Source organism: Scyliorhinus torazame, chromosome 30, assembly GCF_047496885.1.
Source record: "Scyliorhinus torazame isolate Kashiwa2021f chromosome 30, sScyTor2.1, whole genome shotgun sequence".
Lineage (NCBI taxonomy): Eukaryota > Metazoa > Chordata > Chondrichthyes > Carcharhiniformes > Scyliorhinidae > Scyliorhinus > Scyliorhinus torazame.
Genome location: NC_092736.1, coordinates 19,814,123 through 19,829,162, shown reverse-complemented (window position 1 = coordinate 19,829,162; position 15,040 = coordinate 19,814,123). Strand labels below are relative to the sequence as shown.

Below are 15,040 nucleotides of genomic sequence, written 5' to 3'. Positions count from 1 at the left end.
TGACTCCATTGTCGATTGTTTTAAAAACCCATCTGGTTCACTAATGTCCTTTAGGGAAGGAAATCTGCCGTCCATACCTGGTCTGGCCTACTTGTGAATCCAGAGCCACAGCAATGTGGTTGACTCTTAAATCTCCCTCAGGGACAATTAGGGATGGGCAATAAATGCTGGCACAGCCTGCGATGCCCACAAATAAAAATAAACTCCAGGGTGGAGAGAGTGTGTAACCCGCTACCACAGGGAGTCCTTGAATCAAATGGTATAGATTTAGTTAAGGGGCAGTTAGACAGGCCTATGAGGGAGAAGTGAATAGAGAGTTATGGTAAAGAAGATGGGAGGAGGCTCAAGTCCTGCCTGTGCGGAGTCTGCACGTCCTCCCCGTGTCTGCGTGGGTTTCCTCCGGGTGCTCCGGTTTCCTCCCACAGTCCAAAGATCTGCGGGTTAGGTGGATTGGCCGTGATATATTGCCCTTAGTGTCCAAAATTGCCCTTAGTGTTGGGTAGGGTTACTGGGTTATGGGGATAGGGTGGAGGTGTGGGCTTGGGTCGGGTGCTCTTTCAAAGAGCCGGTGCAGACTCGATGGGCCGAATGGCCTCCTTCTGCACTGTAAATTCTATGAAACTGAAAACTATAAATGAATGATTGGGCAGAGTGGTCACTTTGGGCTGCATATTTTTAAGCGCTACTTAAATGCAGTCAAACTGAAGCCATAAGACACTTGAGTAGGATTTGAATGACAGCGATTCCTTGCTAATTGGGATGAGAAGTTCAAAACACAATTGCTGTTTGCCCAAATTGTTGCTTGTGGTGACCCGTGAGTACTCGCAGGATTGCGAGACAATTGAAGTGACGGAAGACCATTCAACCCCCTCTTATTTTGCTCGTCCTGGAAGATTGGGGAACAAAAGCCATGCTCCCCAAATGATTTCAGGTTTTGAACCTTCACTTAAAGGGCAAGAGGAAAGACCTGCATTTGTATAGCGCCTTTCACAATCCCAGGGCATCCCAAAGTGTCTTCCAGCCAGTGAGGTATTTTGTGATGTGCATTCACAGCCAATTCATACACAATAAGCTCCCACTGGCAGTGATGTTTGATGACCACATAATCTGTTTCTGTCATAGATACATAGAAGATAGGAGCAGGAGGAGGCCTTTTGGCCCTTCGAGCCTGCTCAGCCATTCATCGCGATCATGGCTGATCATCCAACTCAATAGCCTAATCCTGCTTTCTCCCCATAGCCTTTGATCCCATTCTCCCCAAGTGCTATATCCAGCCGCCTCTTGAATATATTCAATGTTTCAGCATCAACTACTTCCTGAGGTAATGAATTCCACAGGCTCACCACTCTTTGGGTGAAGAAATGTCTCCTCATCTCTGTCCGAAATGGTTTACCCTGAATCCTCAGACTGTGAGCCCTGGTTCTGGACACATCCACCATCGGGAACATCTTCCCTGCATCTACCCTGTCTAGTCCTGTTAGAATTTTACAAGTCTCTATGAGGTCCCCCCTCCTCCTTCTGAACTCCAGCGAGAACAATCCCAACCTAGTCAATCTCTCCTCATACGACAGTCCCGCCATCCCTGGAATCAGTCTGGTAAACCTTCGCTGCACTCCCTCGAGAGCAAGAACATCCTTCCTCAGAGAAGGAGACCAAAACTGCCCACAATACTCCAAGTGTGGCCTCACCAAGGCCCTGTACAATTGCAGCAACACATCCCTGCTTCTATACTCGAAACCTCTCGCAATGAAGGCCAACATACCGTTAGCCTTCTTTACCGCCTGCTGCACCTGCATACTTACCTTCAGCGACTGGTGCACAAGGACGCGAAGGTCCCGCTGCACACTCCCCTCTCCCAATTTACAGGCGTTCAGGTAGTAATCTGCCTTCCTGTTTTTGCTTCCAAAGTGAATAACCTCACACTTATCCAAATTATACTGCATCTGCCATTGATTTGCCCACTTGCCCAACCTGTCATTCTGCTGAGGTGCAATTATTGACCAGGATATCGGGGACAGCTCCCCTGCTCACCTCCCAGATGGTGCCATCAGATCTTTTACCCCCACCCGTGAGGACAGAGGTTTCATAGCTGCACCTCCAACAATGCTGCACTCCCTCCGCACTTGAGTCGGAGCGGTGAAAATGGAACTGTGACTCGGTGGTGGAGGGAATCAATGTTTGTGGAAGGGGGAGCAATCAAGTGGGGCTACTGTCGAGCTTCTTGAGTGTTGTTGGAGCTTCACTCATCCAAGCAAGTGGAGAGTATTCCATCACATTCCGGACTTTTGCCTTGTAGATAGTGGAAAGGCTTTGGGGAGTCAGGAGCCTTTGCGCAAGTGACTAAAGTGGTTCGTGAGTCGCCTGGCTGTAGCTGAATACGTTTCAAGTGTTGATCACCCCTTCCGGGGAAAAAAAAATACTTCCTGAGTTTGTCTTTTGCTAGTTTGATTTAATCTCCCACTGGACAATCTCACGCCTTTGATCTGCAAATCGGAAACTGGTGAATAATTTAGAAAGTCCCTTCTGGTATTTTTCCATGAATTAATTTTTCGATGCAAAGGTTTTTTTGTTTCTCTGCACAGGGGTGAAGCTTGAACTGTTTGGAAAATAATCCCCTGAAGTGACTCTAAATGCAGTGGGGGAGGGGGGTAAGGATGGGGGAGGCGGGGTAAGGGGGGGAGGTGGGGCAAGAGGGCCTGAAATGGGCAATCAATGACCACATAAGGTCTTCATCCCATCACCACCGGCATTAACTTAACGGTTTGTAGGCCTGTCGTGACTTAGGGACGGTATGGGCTGTTTGTGGTCTCTTGGGGGGGGGGGGGGGGGGGAGGGGGAGAGACCTGTACCCACACACGCCCCTCACAGACACACCGCGCACACAAACATATACAGCCCTCACACACACACGCCCCTCACACACACGCACACACAAACATATACGCCTGTCACACACACAAACATATATGCCCCTCACACACACACACACCCCTCACACACACACACAAACATATACACACCTCACACGCATACACACACACACAAACATATACACCCCTCACACACACAAACATATACGCCCCTCACGTGCACACACAAACATAGACGCCCCTCACACACACACACACGCCCCTCACACACACACACACCCCTCACACACACACACACACACACACACACACACACGCCCCTCACACACACATACACACACTCCTGATCTCCTTCGATTCCCACATGCCTGGTAAGGAAGCCCAGAACCCAAGCTCCTGCCCTCTGACATCCCTCTCACTCACACATTTACACTGCTTGATTCCTGTAGGAATACCACTTTGGAATTTTTCTGCACTGGACCCGAGGCTCCCTTGCTTGTGAACCCGACGGCTGCTAATCCCTGCTACAATCTCTATCCAGGCTGCCTTGGCCAGACGGGCGGGCCTCCTGTACAGGGAAACATGACTTCCCCTTATTCCTGGACTGCCTGGAGGAGATCCTGCAGGGAGGCATCGCTAAACCATTTGTGCCACAATTGGGCAACAGCCTGACATAGTCATTCTGTCCCAACGACAGGACAGACCCAGCGCAGGTGGGAGAACAGTGGCACACGGGTGGGAGGGAGTTACCCTGGAAATCCTCAGCCTCGACTCCAGTCACTAAGAACTCTCATGGCATCAGGTCAAACATGGACAGGGAATCATCCTTTTGACTACCACACACTGACGCCCCTCAGCTGATGACTCAGTACTCCTCCATGTTGAGCACCACTTGGAGGAAGCACTGAGGGTGGCAAAAGTGCAGAATATGCTTTGGGTGGGGGACGTCAATGTCCATCACCAAGAGTGGCTCGGTAGCACCACCACAGACCGAGCAGGCCGGGTCCGAAAGGACATCGTTGCTAGACTGAGTCTGCGACAGGTAGTGAGGGAACCAACAAGAGGGAAAATGTACTTGACCTCATCCTCGCCAAGCTACCTGCTGCAGATGTATCTTTCCAATGACAGTATCGTAGGAGTTATCACTGCACAGTTCTTGTGGAGACAAAGTCACAGCTCCACATTGAGGATGCCCTCCATCGTGTTGTGTGGTACTGCCACCGTGCTGAATGGGATGGATTCAGAACAGATCTAGCAACTCAAGATTGGCCATCCATGAGGCGCTGTGAGCCATCAGCAGCAGCAGAATTGTACTCAACCGCAATCTGTGACGGGGCATTGAGTATAAGAATTGGCAAGTCATGTTGCAGCTGTATAGAACCTTAGTTAGGCCACACTTGGAGTATAGTGTTCAATTCTGGTCGCCACACTACCAGAAGGATGTGGAGGCTTTAGAGAGGGTGCAGAAGAGATTTACCAGAATGTTGCCTGGTATGGAGGGCATTAGCTATGAGGAACGGTTGAATAAACTCGGTTTGTTCTCACTGGAACGACGGAGGTTGAGGGGCGACCTGATAGAGGCTTACAAAATTATGAGGGGCGTAGACAGAGTGGATAGTCAGAGGCTTTTCCCCAGGGTAGCGGGGTCAATTACTAGGGGGCATAGGTTTAAGGTGCGAGGGGCAAGGTTTAGAGGAGATGTACGAGGCAAGTTTTTTTACACAGAGGGTAGTGGGTGCCTGGAACTCGCTACCAGAGGAGGTGGTGGAAGCAGATACGATAGTGCCGTTTAAGGGGCATCTTGACAAATACATGAATAGGATGGGAATAGAGGGATACGGACCCAGGAAGTGTAGAAGATTTTAGTTTAGACGGGCAGTATGGTCGGCACAGGCTTGGAGGGCCGAAGGGCCTGTTCCTGTGCTGTACTTTTCTTTGTTCTTTGTTCTAGCTGTGACATCATGGACCAGCATTTCCCCCACTCTGCCATTCCCACCAACCCTGGTTCAATGAAGAGTGCAGGAGAGCGTGCCAGGAGCAACACCAGCAATATCTAAAAATGAAGTGTCAGCCTGGTGAAGCTACAACACAGGACTACTTGTGTTGCTAAACAGCATACAGCAAGTAATCGACAGAGCCAAGCGATTCCACAAAGAACGCATCAGATCTAAGCTCTGCAGTCCTGCCACATCCAGCTGTGAATGGTGTTGGCCAATTAAGCAACTCACTGGAGGAGGAGGCTCCACAAATATCCCCACCCTCAATGATGGAGGAGCCCAGCACATCCGTGCACAAGGCTGAAGCATTCGCTACAATCTTCAGCCAGAAATGTTGAGTGGATGATCCATCTCGGTCTCCTCCAGAGGTCCCCAGCATCACACATGCTAGTCTTAAGTCAATTCACTCCATGTGATGGAACAACATGGCTGCATTGGATGCTGCAAAGGCTACGGGCCCTGACAATATCCCGTCAATAGTACTGCAGATTTATGCTCCAGCTCTTGCTGCCCCTCAAGCCAAATATTTCCACTACAGCTACAACACTGGCATCTACCCGGCAATGTGGAAAATTGTCCTAATTGCAAAATTCAGGGCAAATCCAATCCAGCCAATTACTGCCCCATCGGTCTACTCTCCATCATCAGCAAAATGATAGAAGGTGTCGTCGGTGCTATCGAGTAGCACTTACTTTGCAATAACCTGCTCACAGACGCTCAGTTTGTGTTTCGCCAGGGTCACTCAGCTCCTGACCTCATTACAGCCTTGATTCCAGAGGTGAGGGTGACTGCCCTAGTCACCAAGTGTGGCATCAGGGAGCCCGAGCGAAACTGATGTCAATGGGGGAGGGTCTCTGTTGGTTGCACTCATACCCAGCACAAAGGAAGATGGTTGTGGTGGTTGGAGGTCAATTATCTCAGCTCCAGGACATCACTGCAGGAGTCCCTCGAGGTAGTGTCCAAGGCACAACCATCTTCAGCTGCTTCATCAATGACTTCCCTTCCAGCATAAGGTCAGAAGTGGGGATGTTTGCGGACGACTGCACAATGTTCAGCACCATTTATGACTTTTCAGATAATGAAGCAGTCCCTGCCCAAATGCAGCAAGACCTGGACAATATCCAGGCTTGAACTGTAAAGTAGCAAAGTGACATTTGCACCACACAAGTGCCAGGCATTGACCATCTCCAATAGGAGAAGATCTAACCATCACCCCATGACATTCGATGACATTGCCATCGCTTAATCCCCGCTATGAACATAGAACATTACAGCGCAGTACAGGCCCTTCGGCCCTCGGTGTTGCGCAGACCTGTGAAACCACTCTAAAGCCCATCTACACTATTCCCTTATCGTCCATATGTCAATCCAATGACCATTTGAATGCCCTTAGTGTTGGCGAGTCCACTACTGTTGCAGGCAGGGCATTCCACGCCCTTACTACTCTCTGAGTAAAGAACCTACCTCTGAAATCTGTCCTATATCTATCTCCCCTCAATTCAAAGCTATGTCCCCTCATGCTAGACATCACCATCCGAGGAAAAAGGCTCTCACTGTCCACCCTATCTAATCCTCTGATCATCTTGTATGCCTCAATTAAGTCACCTCTTAACCTTCTTCCCTCTAACGAAAAGAGTCTCAAGTTCATCAGCCTTCCCTCATAAGATCTTCCCTTCATACCAGGCAACATTCTGGTAAATATCCTCTGCACCCTTTCCAATGCTTCCACATCCTTCCTATAATGCGGCGACCAAAATTGCACGCAATACTCCAAATGCGGCCGCACCAGAGTTTTGTACAGTTGAACATCATGGGGATTACCATTGACCAGAAACAGAACTGGGCGAGCCATATAAATACAATGGCTACATGAACCGGTCAGAGGCGAGCCATCCTACTGCAAGTAACTCACCTCCTGACTTCCCTAAGCCTGACCACCATCTACAAGGCAGAAGTTAGGAGTGTAATTGAATACTCTCCACATGTCTGGATGAGTGCAGCTCCAATCACACTCAAGAAGCTCGACACCATCCAGGACAATGCAGCCCCGCTTGATTGGCATCCCATCCACCAAACATTGACTCCCTCCAGTCCCAAGGCAGGGTAGCAGCCATGTGTAACATCTACAGGATGCACTCAGCAAGTCTCCTCAGGCAGCGCCTTCCAAACACATGGCCACTACCATCTAGACGGACAAGAGCAGCAGATACCTGGGAGCCCCACCACCTTGAGGTTCCTCCCCAAGCTACACACCACGCTGACTTGGAAATATGTCGGCTGTTCCTTCACTGTCACTGGGTCAAAACCTGGAACTCCCTCCCCAACAGCACAGTGGGTGCACCTACACCACATTGACTGCAGCAGTTCAAGAAAGCAGCTCACCAAAACCTTCTCAAGGGGCAATTAGGGATGGGCAACAGTTGCTGGCGTAGTCAGCGAAGCCAACATCCTGTGAGCGAATTAAAAATTGAAGGACCCTGGACCCAAAATATTAACTCTGTTTCTCTCTCCAGACGTGCTTCCGCCATTTCTGCTTATATTTTCCGATTTCTAGCCTCTATAATACTTTGCCTTCTGTAGATAAATTTTTAGTGGGTCAGCCTAACGATGAACATGGAGCAAAGTGGATAAAACTAAGTGATGATGTAGATCAGGCATGACGAGGTTGAACGGTGACAAGGCTCAAGGGGTAAACGGCCACCTCCTGCTCTACGTTTCAGCAGTGGGGGAGCATTGTTCGCGAGTGCATTCTGGGAAAGGAATGGGTGGAGAAGCTGTCTGCTGACAGTTCCTAAAGATGCAGTCCCAAAGGAGGAATACTGTGCAATGGGGAGCACATCTCGAGATGTTGCATGCGCTCAGCATAAGAACTTCCATCCTTCAATATCCTGAGAGGCACTAAAATAAAAGGCAAACGTCTATCATGGGGCAGGTAAGTTTGTCAGTTGACACCACTCCGATATTGTAAATCATTCTCATTGTAATTCTGTACTCCTCCAATTCTATATTCATGCCTTTATCACTTCATCACTGGTGACGTGAGTCACATAAGCCCCAGGGAACTCTGGTATACCCTCCTCAGAGGAAAGCTGACTTAAGAGAAGATGGATTTATTTACATATTTACAATAGTCTGCGTAATGCAGCATCTCACTCCCAGTGTAATCCAACTGGGAGGACTTGTTACACCAGGCCCTGAGTGGGCCCTGCTTTTGTACCATACGCATAGCGGGCCCCAGGTGGTTGGCCTGTGCCCCCCATGTGGGGAGCTTGTACTCCACGGGCGGGATTCTCCGACCCGGGGAGGGGGCGGCGTGAATCCCGAATCCCGCCCGTGCCGGCTGCCGAATTATCCAGCGCCGGGGATTTGGCGGGGGCGGGAATCGCGGCGCGTCGGTCGGCGGCCGTTGGCAGCGCCCCCCCCCCCCCCCCCCCGGGCGATTCTCCAGCCCGCGATGGGCCGAGTGGCGTAAATTAGAGTAGGTACTTACCGGCGGGACCTGGGGTCCTCGGGGGAGGGTGCGGGCGGATCTGGCCCCAGGGGGTGCCCCCACGGTGGCCTGGCCCGTGGGTCGGGGCCCACCGATCCGCGGGTGGGCCTGTGCCGTGGGGGCACTCTATTCCTCCGCGTCGGCTGCTGTGGACCGATGCGCATGCGCTGGGGTGACGGCAGCATACGCTGGCGCTCCCGCGCATGCACCAACTCGCGCCGGCCGGCGGAGGCCCTTCGCCGCTGGGTGGCATGGCGCCACGCCTGTTCCGCGCCGGCCGGCATGGCGCAAACCACTCCAGTGCCGGCCTAGCCCTTGAAGGTGCCTAGCACCTTCGGCGCAGCCCAATGCCGGTGTGGTTCACGCCACTCCTTCACGCCGGAGTTGCCTGCCCCACTGATTCCCACAGAATCCCGCCCCACGAGTCCGATGGGGGAGATCAATGAGTGTTTCCCCGTGGCCCTCGTGGGGGTAATGACACCTCCCTCCACCAGTCTGCCCACGCCTTTCCTCATTTAAGAAGTGTCGATGGTACCCATGATGTGGAGATGCCGGCGTTGGACTGGGGTGAGCACAGTAAGAAGTCTTACAGCACCAGGTTAAAGTCCAACAGGTTAGTTTCGAATCACTAGCTTTCGGAGCGCTGCTCCTTCCTCAGGTGAGGCCAATTAAGGGGCAATTTAGTGTGTCTAATCCACCTACCCTGTACATCTTTGTGTTGTGGGGGTGAGACCCACGCAGGCATGGGGAGAATGTGCAAACTCCACACGAACAGTGACCCAGGGCCGGGATCGAACCCAGTTCCTCAGCGCCGTGAGGCAACAGTGCTACTCACTGCACCAGGAAACTGATTGTTGTAAAAACCCATCTGGTTCATTAATGGCTTTTGGGGAAGGAAATCAGCCTTCCTTACCCGGTCTGGCCCACACGTGACTCCAGACCCACAGCGATGAGGTTGACTCTTAACTGCCTCTCTGAAATGGCCCAACCAACCACTTGGTTCAAGGGCAATTAGGATTGGGCAACAAATGCTGGCCTTGCCAACACTGCCCACATCCCTTGAAATATTTTTTTAAAAGCGAAGCAATGAGACAAATCTGTTTTTGGGGGGTGTTAGGTAAGGACAGAGGGAGAAGACTTATCTTCAAAGATTGATGGGATCTTTGTCTTCCACCTGAGTTGGCGGAGGGGTCTTGGCTCAACATCTCATTCGAATAACATCTGTCTACGTTTCTCAACGCATTCGTTAAGGCGCTAAATCTACTCAAAACAAAGGAGCCTGCAAAAATAACGGGCCACGTGATTCTGCTTGATCCTGTTTGTGCTTTTGTTGCTGGCTATGCGATCCAGCCCATGCGAGCCTGTTCTGATCAAATGTTCCACCTCTTTTTGTCTCTTTTTTTTCAGCAGAGGAGGAAGTGCTCGAATGACGCGGAAGAACCCAAAACAAGCCAAGGGCCTTTCTACAAGAGCTTCACCATTTTGCTGCCTTACTCACAGTTGCAATCATGAAGTATAACCCAACCGAGCCGGACCTGGGGACTGGGAATAACTGAGGTCTGAACACCACAGCTGGGTCGAGCTAAATCCTTTCTTCATCTACTTGTTTAGCACAAACTGTTTGCTCCATTATCCTGGGGATTGGCGCAGATGTCACTGTTGAAAGCTAATGTGATGTCAAAAAATTAAGAATGTGGCTAATTACGTTGTGTACAAGCTGTCGGCCTTCTGTGGGCAGCTCAGTCCCTGAAATACAGACATCCTGGTTCAGAATGCAAAGCAGTTGGAAGTGGAATTTTTCAACTGGGCGATTTCTTTTTATCTGTAGATTTGAATTGTCCTGTCTTTGGCGATTTTATGGCTGTTGAATATAGCGATGCTGGCTTCGATGGAACATCTGCACTCTCTTTCTTGTTGCAATCATCGTCTTTCCTGTCGTGGGGCCTTTGTTTTCCTGCCGCCGTGTCGTAAAGCCTCTTGGCCTCCAATCACAACCTCAGCAAGACAGAGTTAGAGCTGAAGAGTAGCACTCCGCTGAGGAAATGACGGTGAAATATTTACCGTCATTCCCTCTGCTGAAACACTGAAGCACAGTAATGACTGGGAGTCTGCACATTCGCAGAATAGCATGGAGTTCCAGATGTTGCTGTCAGTCATTCTACGTTTGTCCTGAGGTCATGCTGATGAGGACAACCCCCCCCGCTCACGCCCACCCCCAAGACTGCAATCAATGGGGAACCAATGAATTGACGAGAATGTTGACACACTGTTACTCTTGCAGTACGAACCCATGGAGAAAAAAATATCATCTTGTTCAATGAGGCTTAGCTTGATTTTTAATGGTGCACTAACCTCATAGTTACTGCCAAACACCTTCCCTGACCCCGAGAAACCAAGTTCATATTTGTCAAATATCAATGTCAAATTTCTCCGTTGTGATAAATCAAAACACATTTTCAACTAATTGTTTTCCAAAGATCTTTATATTTTAGCTATTGCCTAAAATCCACTCAACCATTTGTTTTGTTATCTAAGCGTATAAATTGAAAACAAAGGACCAAGCGCTTTTAGCCTTCTAGTTTGCTGTCTGTGGGAATCCATCAATGTGATTGGCTGCTTACCCTGCTCGCTGGCATCACTGCTGATGGGATGCCGGGAGATCCCCCTGGCATCGGGTTTAAACTGGAAAGGGAAAAAAGCACGACACAGGGATCTTGAAACTTCAAGATGAGTGCGCGACTGCAAAATCAAGAACATTAAAAGTTAACAAAGTCCAGTAAAAAATCACATGCTGGTGCCCTATTGCAGACCAATAACCCTCTATTTTCCGTCCACTGATTAAATTGATGGAAACTCGGAGGCTGCTACCACCCCATGGTTCTCTGTCTCGCTTTTCCTTCGGGCACTGCTGTTCAGCAAGAGCGACATGTTGTGGAATAAATCCTACAGCATTGTCAGGGACACTTCAAAAGCTGTCCCTGCAAAGTTGCCGCGAACAGTGTATTTGTGTGAGTGTGTGTTTCCTTCCCCGTGGAGTAAGAAATTCTGTATTAAATAACCCGGCAGCAAATAGTTTTATTAAAAAAAGAAAGGCCCACTTATTTCACTCTATTGCTCTGGAAGTTACTTAAGAATAGATAAAGCTACTAACACACAGATAGGAACCCAAAGCTTAGTTACAAATGAAGATCAAACGATACTTAGAAAAATTGGACCAGTTTGGACCATTTTCGGTGCTGTCCTGATATATTTTGAAGTTGAGATGTTTGTGTTGTCTGAAGTGAAGGTTTTGAAGTCGGAAGATTGTCTATTCAGCGGCGATGATTCCCACTATCGAATTGTGGAGGTTCTTTTGCCAGGTGAGCTCAGCAGTTTCATAGAACATACAGTGCAGAAGGAGGCCATTCGGCCCATCGTGTCTGCACCAACCCACTTAAGCCCTCACTTCCACCCTATCCCCATAACCCAATAACCCCTCCTAACCTTTTTGGTCACTAAGGGCAATTTATCATGGCCAATCCGTCTAACCTGTACGTCTTTGGACTGTGGGAGGAAACCGGAGCACCCGGAGGAAACCCACGCAGCCAGGTGCAGACTCCGCACAGACAGTGACCCAGCGGGGAATCGAACCTGCGACCCTGGAGCTGTGAAGCAACTGTGCTATCCACTTGTGCTACCGCGCTGCCCCTTGGAATCGCAGAAATGCCACGACGCAAAAGGAGGCCATTCGGCCCATCGTGCCTGCACCGCCTCTTCAAACGAGCATCATGACTTAGCGCCACTCCCCTGCCCTTTTCCCCTACCCCTGCAAATTGTTTCTATTCAAATAATCATCTAGCACTCTCTTCAAATGCCTCGATTGAACCTGCCTCCACCACACTTTCAGGCCGTGCATTCCAGATCCCAGGCACTCACTGTGTGAAAAGGTTTTTTCTAATATCACAATTTGCAAATCGTGCCCATCTCGCTCTCGATCCTTTTACGAGCGTGAACAGTTTCTCCCTATCTATTCTGTCCATCCCTATCAAATCTCCTCTTGGCCTTCTCTCCAAGGAGAACAGTCCCAACCTCGCCAATCTATCCTCAAAACTGAATCAGGTTTACAGGGAGGAGAGTAAGGTCCCTCGCTTCTGTTCTGCTATTGTGGCTCTTTTAGCTACCTCATTATTTTAAGGCAGACCCAGTAGCTGTTTTTTTTTTTACGCCTCCCTTCGTCTCTCACTGGGTTGAAGTCTGCTCAAGGTGATTCTCTGCGGATCTGCTACTTCCTCCCTTTTTCAATGCTTTTTTGTCGATAAAGCAAGATGGCTGCTGTTATCGCATGCCTTTCTATCAGTTGTGGCTTGCTTTTTAAAATTCATTTACGGGATGTTGGCGTCGCTGGCCGGACCAGCATTTATTGCCCATCCCTAACTGCCCCCCGTTTCAGAGGGCGTTTGAGAGTCAATCACATTAGCTCTCGGCTGTTGCCCCGGTGGGAGGCACAATTTACATTCTTACAATGAGGAGCCAACAAGACCTGCGTATCCATCTGGCTGAGATGTGTCAAGATGATGGGCAAAGGAATCGAATATGAAACGGTGACGTTAATGTATGCAAATACCTGACCAGCATATTCACACAAGGCTAAACGACAGTGGTGTTGCATTAAGTAATTTCAAATTTCGCTTATTTGATATTTGTGTTGTAGTTAGAAAGGTTAAGCAAATGCCAGAAGGCATTAACTCTTTGTTAAGTTCAGGTGAAGTCTACAACAGCGAGAGCACGGCTCAAACAATGTTACCTGAGGTCCTTAAGCTTGGAGACTCTTGTCCATGTTTTATTAATTGAATATGTACAGAAGGGCTGGTACTTAACTTTTTTACAAATTTGATAATAAAGTTGACTGATAGATTTTGGAGGATGAGTGCTGAGAGCACACCAAATGAATCTGACTGCACTGCTATTGTCACATAGAGTACTATTCCATCACATGGCCAGTGACAGTGTCATGTGACTTATATTGCGGCGCTATTGAACCATGTGACTCATGCTTTCACCATGAACTTTTATTTTACTGACTGTTATAATTAAATAATGATATAATTAGGCGACTGAAGCACAGTTTAAAAATGACCAGTCTCAACAAACAGCATCGTGGTGGTAATCATTTCAATATTGCCTCTGCAAAGTGTTGTGAGGTATTTTTCAGTGTTTGAGGGGGGTACTGGATTGATGCAATTTCTTGAAATAAAATAAGGTTAAAAGGTTGAAATACGCCTCAGGCGAGTATTTTTCCAGCTCCATGGTTACTGGTGGATCTATTTCGTTTTTCAGTGTAAGTTGCATTGTCGGAATATGGAAATGCTATTCGCACCTGTTCCGCCATCAGTGAGATTGTGGCTGGACTGTGACTCCACACGTTCGCCTTTGTCCCATATCCCTTCATACTGTTGGTTCACAAAACAAAATCTATCAAACTTGGATTTGAAATGAACAACCGATCGCGGGGTTATTGCCGTTTGAGAACAGGGGCGTGTTCTCCGGTCCCCAGCCGCGTGATTCTCGGCGGCGCGCGTTCGCTGGCGACGGGATTTTCTGCTCTCGCCGCTTGTCAATGGGATCTCCCACTGAAGCCCCCCCCGTCCCCACGCTGCTGGGAAACCCGCGGGCGGGGTGTACGCTGCCGTCGGGAACAGGGAATCCCGCAAGCTGGAGAATTCCAGCCCAGAGTTCCAAACTTCCACCAGCCTTTGTGTGGAGATGCAACCAGAAACCCGACGTTCTCAAATTGTGCTCGTCCTCCACTCCCCCAATAACAGAAATAGCTTCCCTCATTCTACCCCTTTCTGTTCCCCTTAATATCTTAGATCAACTTACCTACCCCTCCACTTTCAAAGTTAAACAACTCATCTAACGTAGCTTTCTAAATCCAGGTATCCTTCCAGTAAATCGACATTGCACTTCCCCAAAAGACCAATTGACGTGCACCCCTCCGCTGTATTCTCTTATACTAAACGACCAAGGACGCGATTGAACCAAATGGGAACTATGTCCCATAGCGAGCTCGTTTAACCAAGTGCTTCCTGGTGCTCGCAGCGCCAAGAAACACAACGCTTTCTAACGGGACCCCGGTTAGATACGGGCCCTCAGCTGATGCCGCACTTAGTCCCCTTTCCTGCACTGAAGAGGAAACCCCTCAGTGCAGGGAGAGATCGGGGCGCCATTTTAAACTCTCTTGACCTCCGTTGCCGACCCCTAAGCCCCCAACTCACCTATAAGGTGGTCCTAGGCTTGCACCCCATCTCATGTGCACGGGGCACCCCTGGTATCGATCACCGCCGTGCAACAAAGCCACCTTGGTACTGCCAGCTTGGTAGGACGCTCCCCAAATATTTTCTGTAGTCGGAGTGTGAGGTGGGCATGATGGTGGTTTTGATGGTGCTGGAGAGTCTACAGGCCTGAAGATAGGCCCACCAATGTTCCCACAACCCCAATGAGCTGGCCTTGTTCGGAGTCACAAAGACATTAGGACCTGGGCTAGGAAGTCAGATGCTGAAAGCTTAGGAAAGGGCTGCTGAATACGCACCGGGAGTTTTAAATCCCCATTGACCGATAGACCATTGGAAATCTGGGTAAAGGACAGCAGGGAAACAAATATTAGGGTGGCCATAAGGAACGGTCACCCAGACCTGATGCCCACC

General features: G+C 49.4%; 1 protein-coding gene across 6 annotated transcripts in view; it reads left to right on the top strand.

The window, feature by feature from the left end:
* The window catches only part of LOC140404410 (CD276 antigen-like), a 370,294-nt gene extending 356,683 nt beyond the window's left edge, over positions 1 to 13,611 (top strand). For 3 of the 6 annotated variants that reach the window (XM_072492913.1, XM_072492910.1, XM_072492908.1), the window contains one exon: positions 9,765 to 13,611. In XM_072492913.1, the coding sequence (XP_072349014.1) occupies positions 9,765 to 9,787 (23 nt within the window). In that variant the 3' untranslated portion in view covers positions 9,788 to 13,611. The remainder of the gene's footprint in view (positions 1 to 9,764) is intronic. The other 3 variants (XM_072492914.1, XM_072492911.1, XM_072492909.1) reach the window with 1 other exon arrangement.
* Positions 13,612 to 15,040: the final 1,429 nt, after the last annotated feature.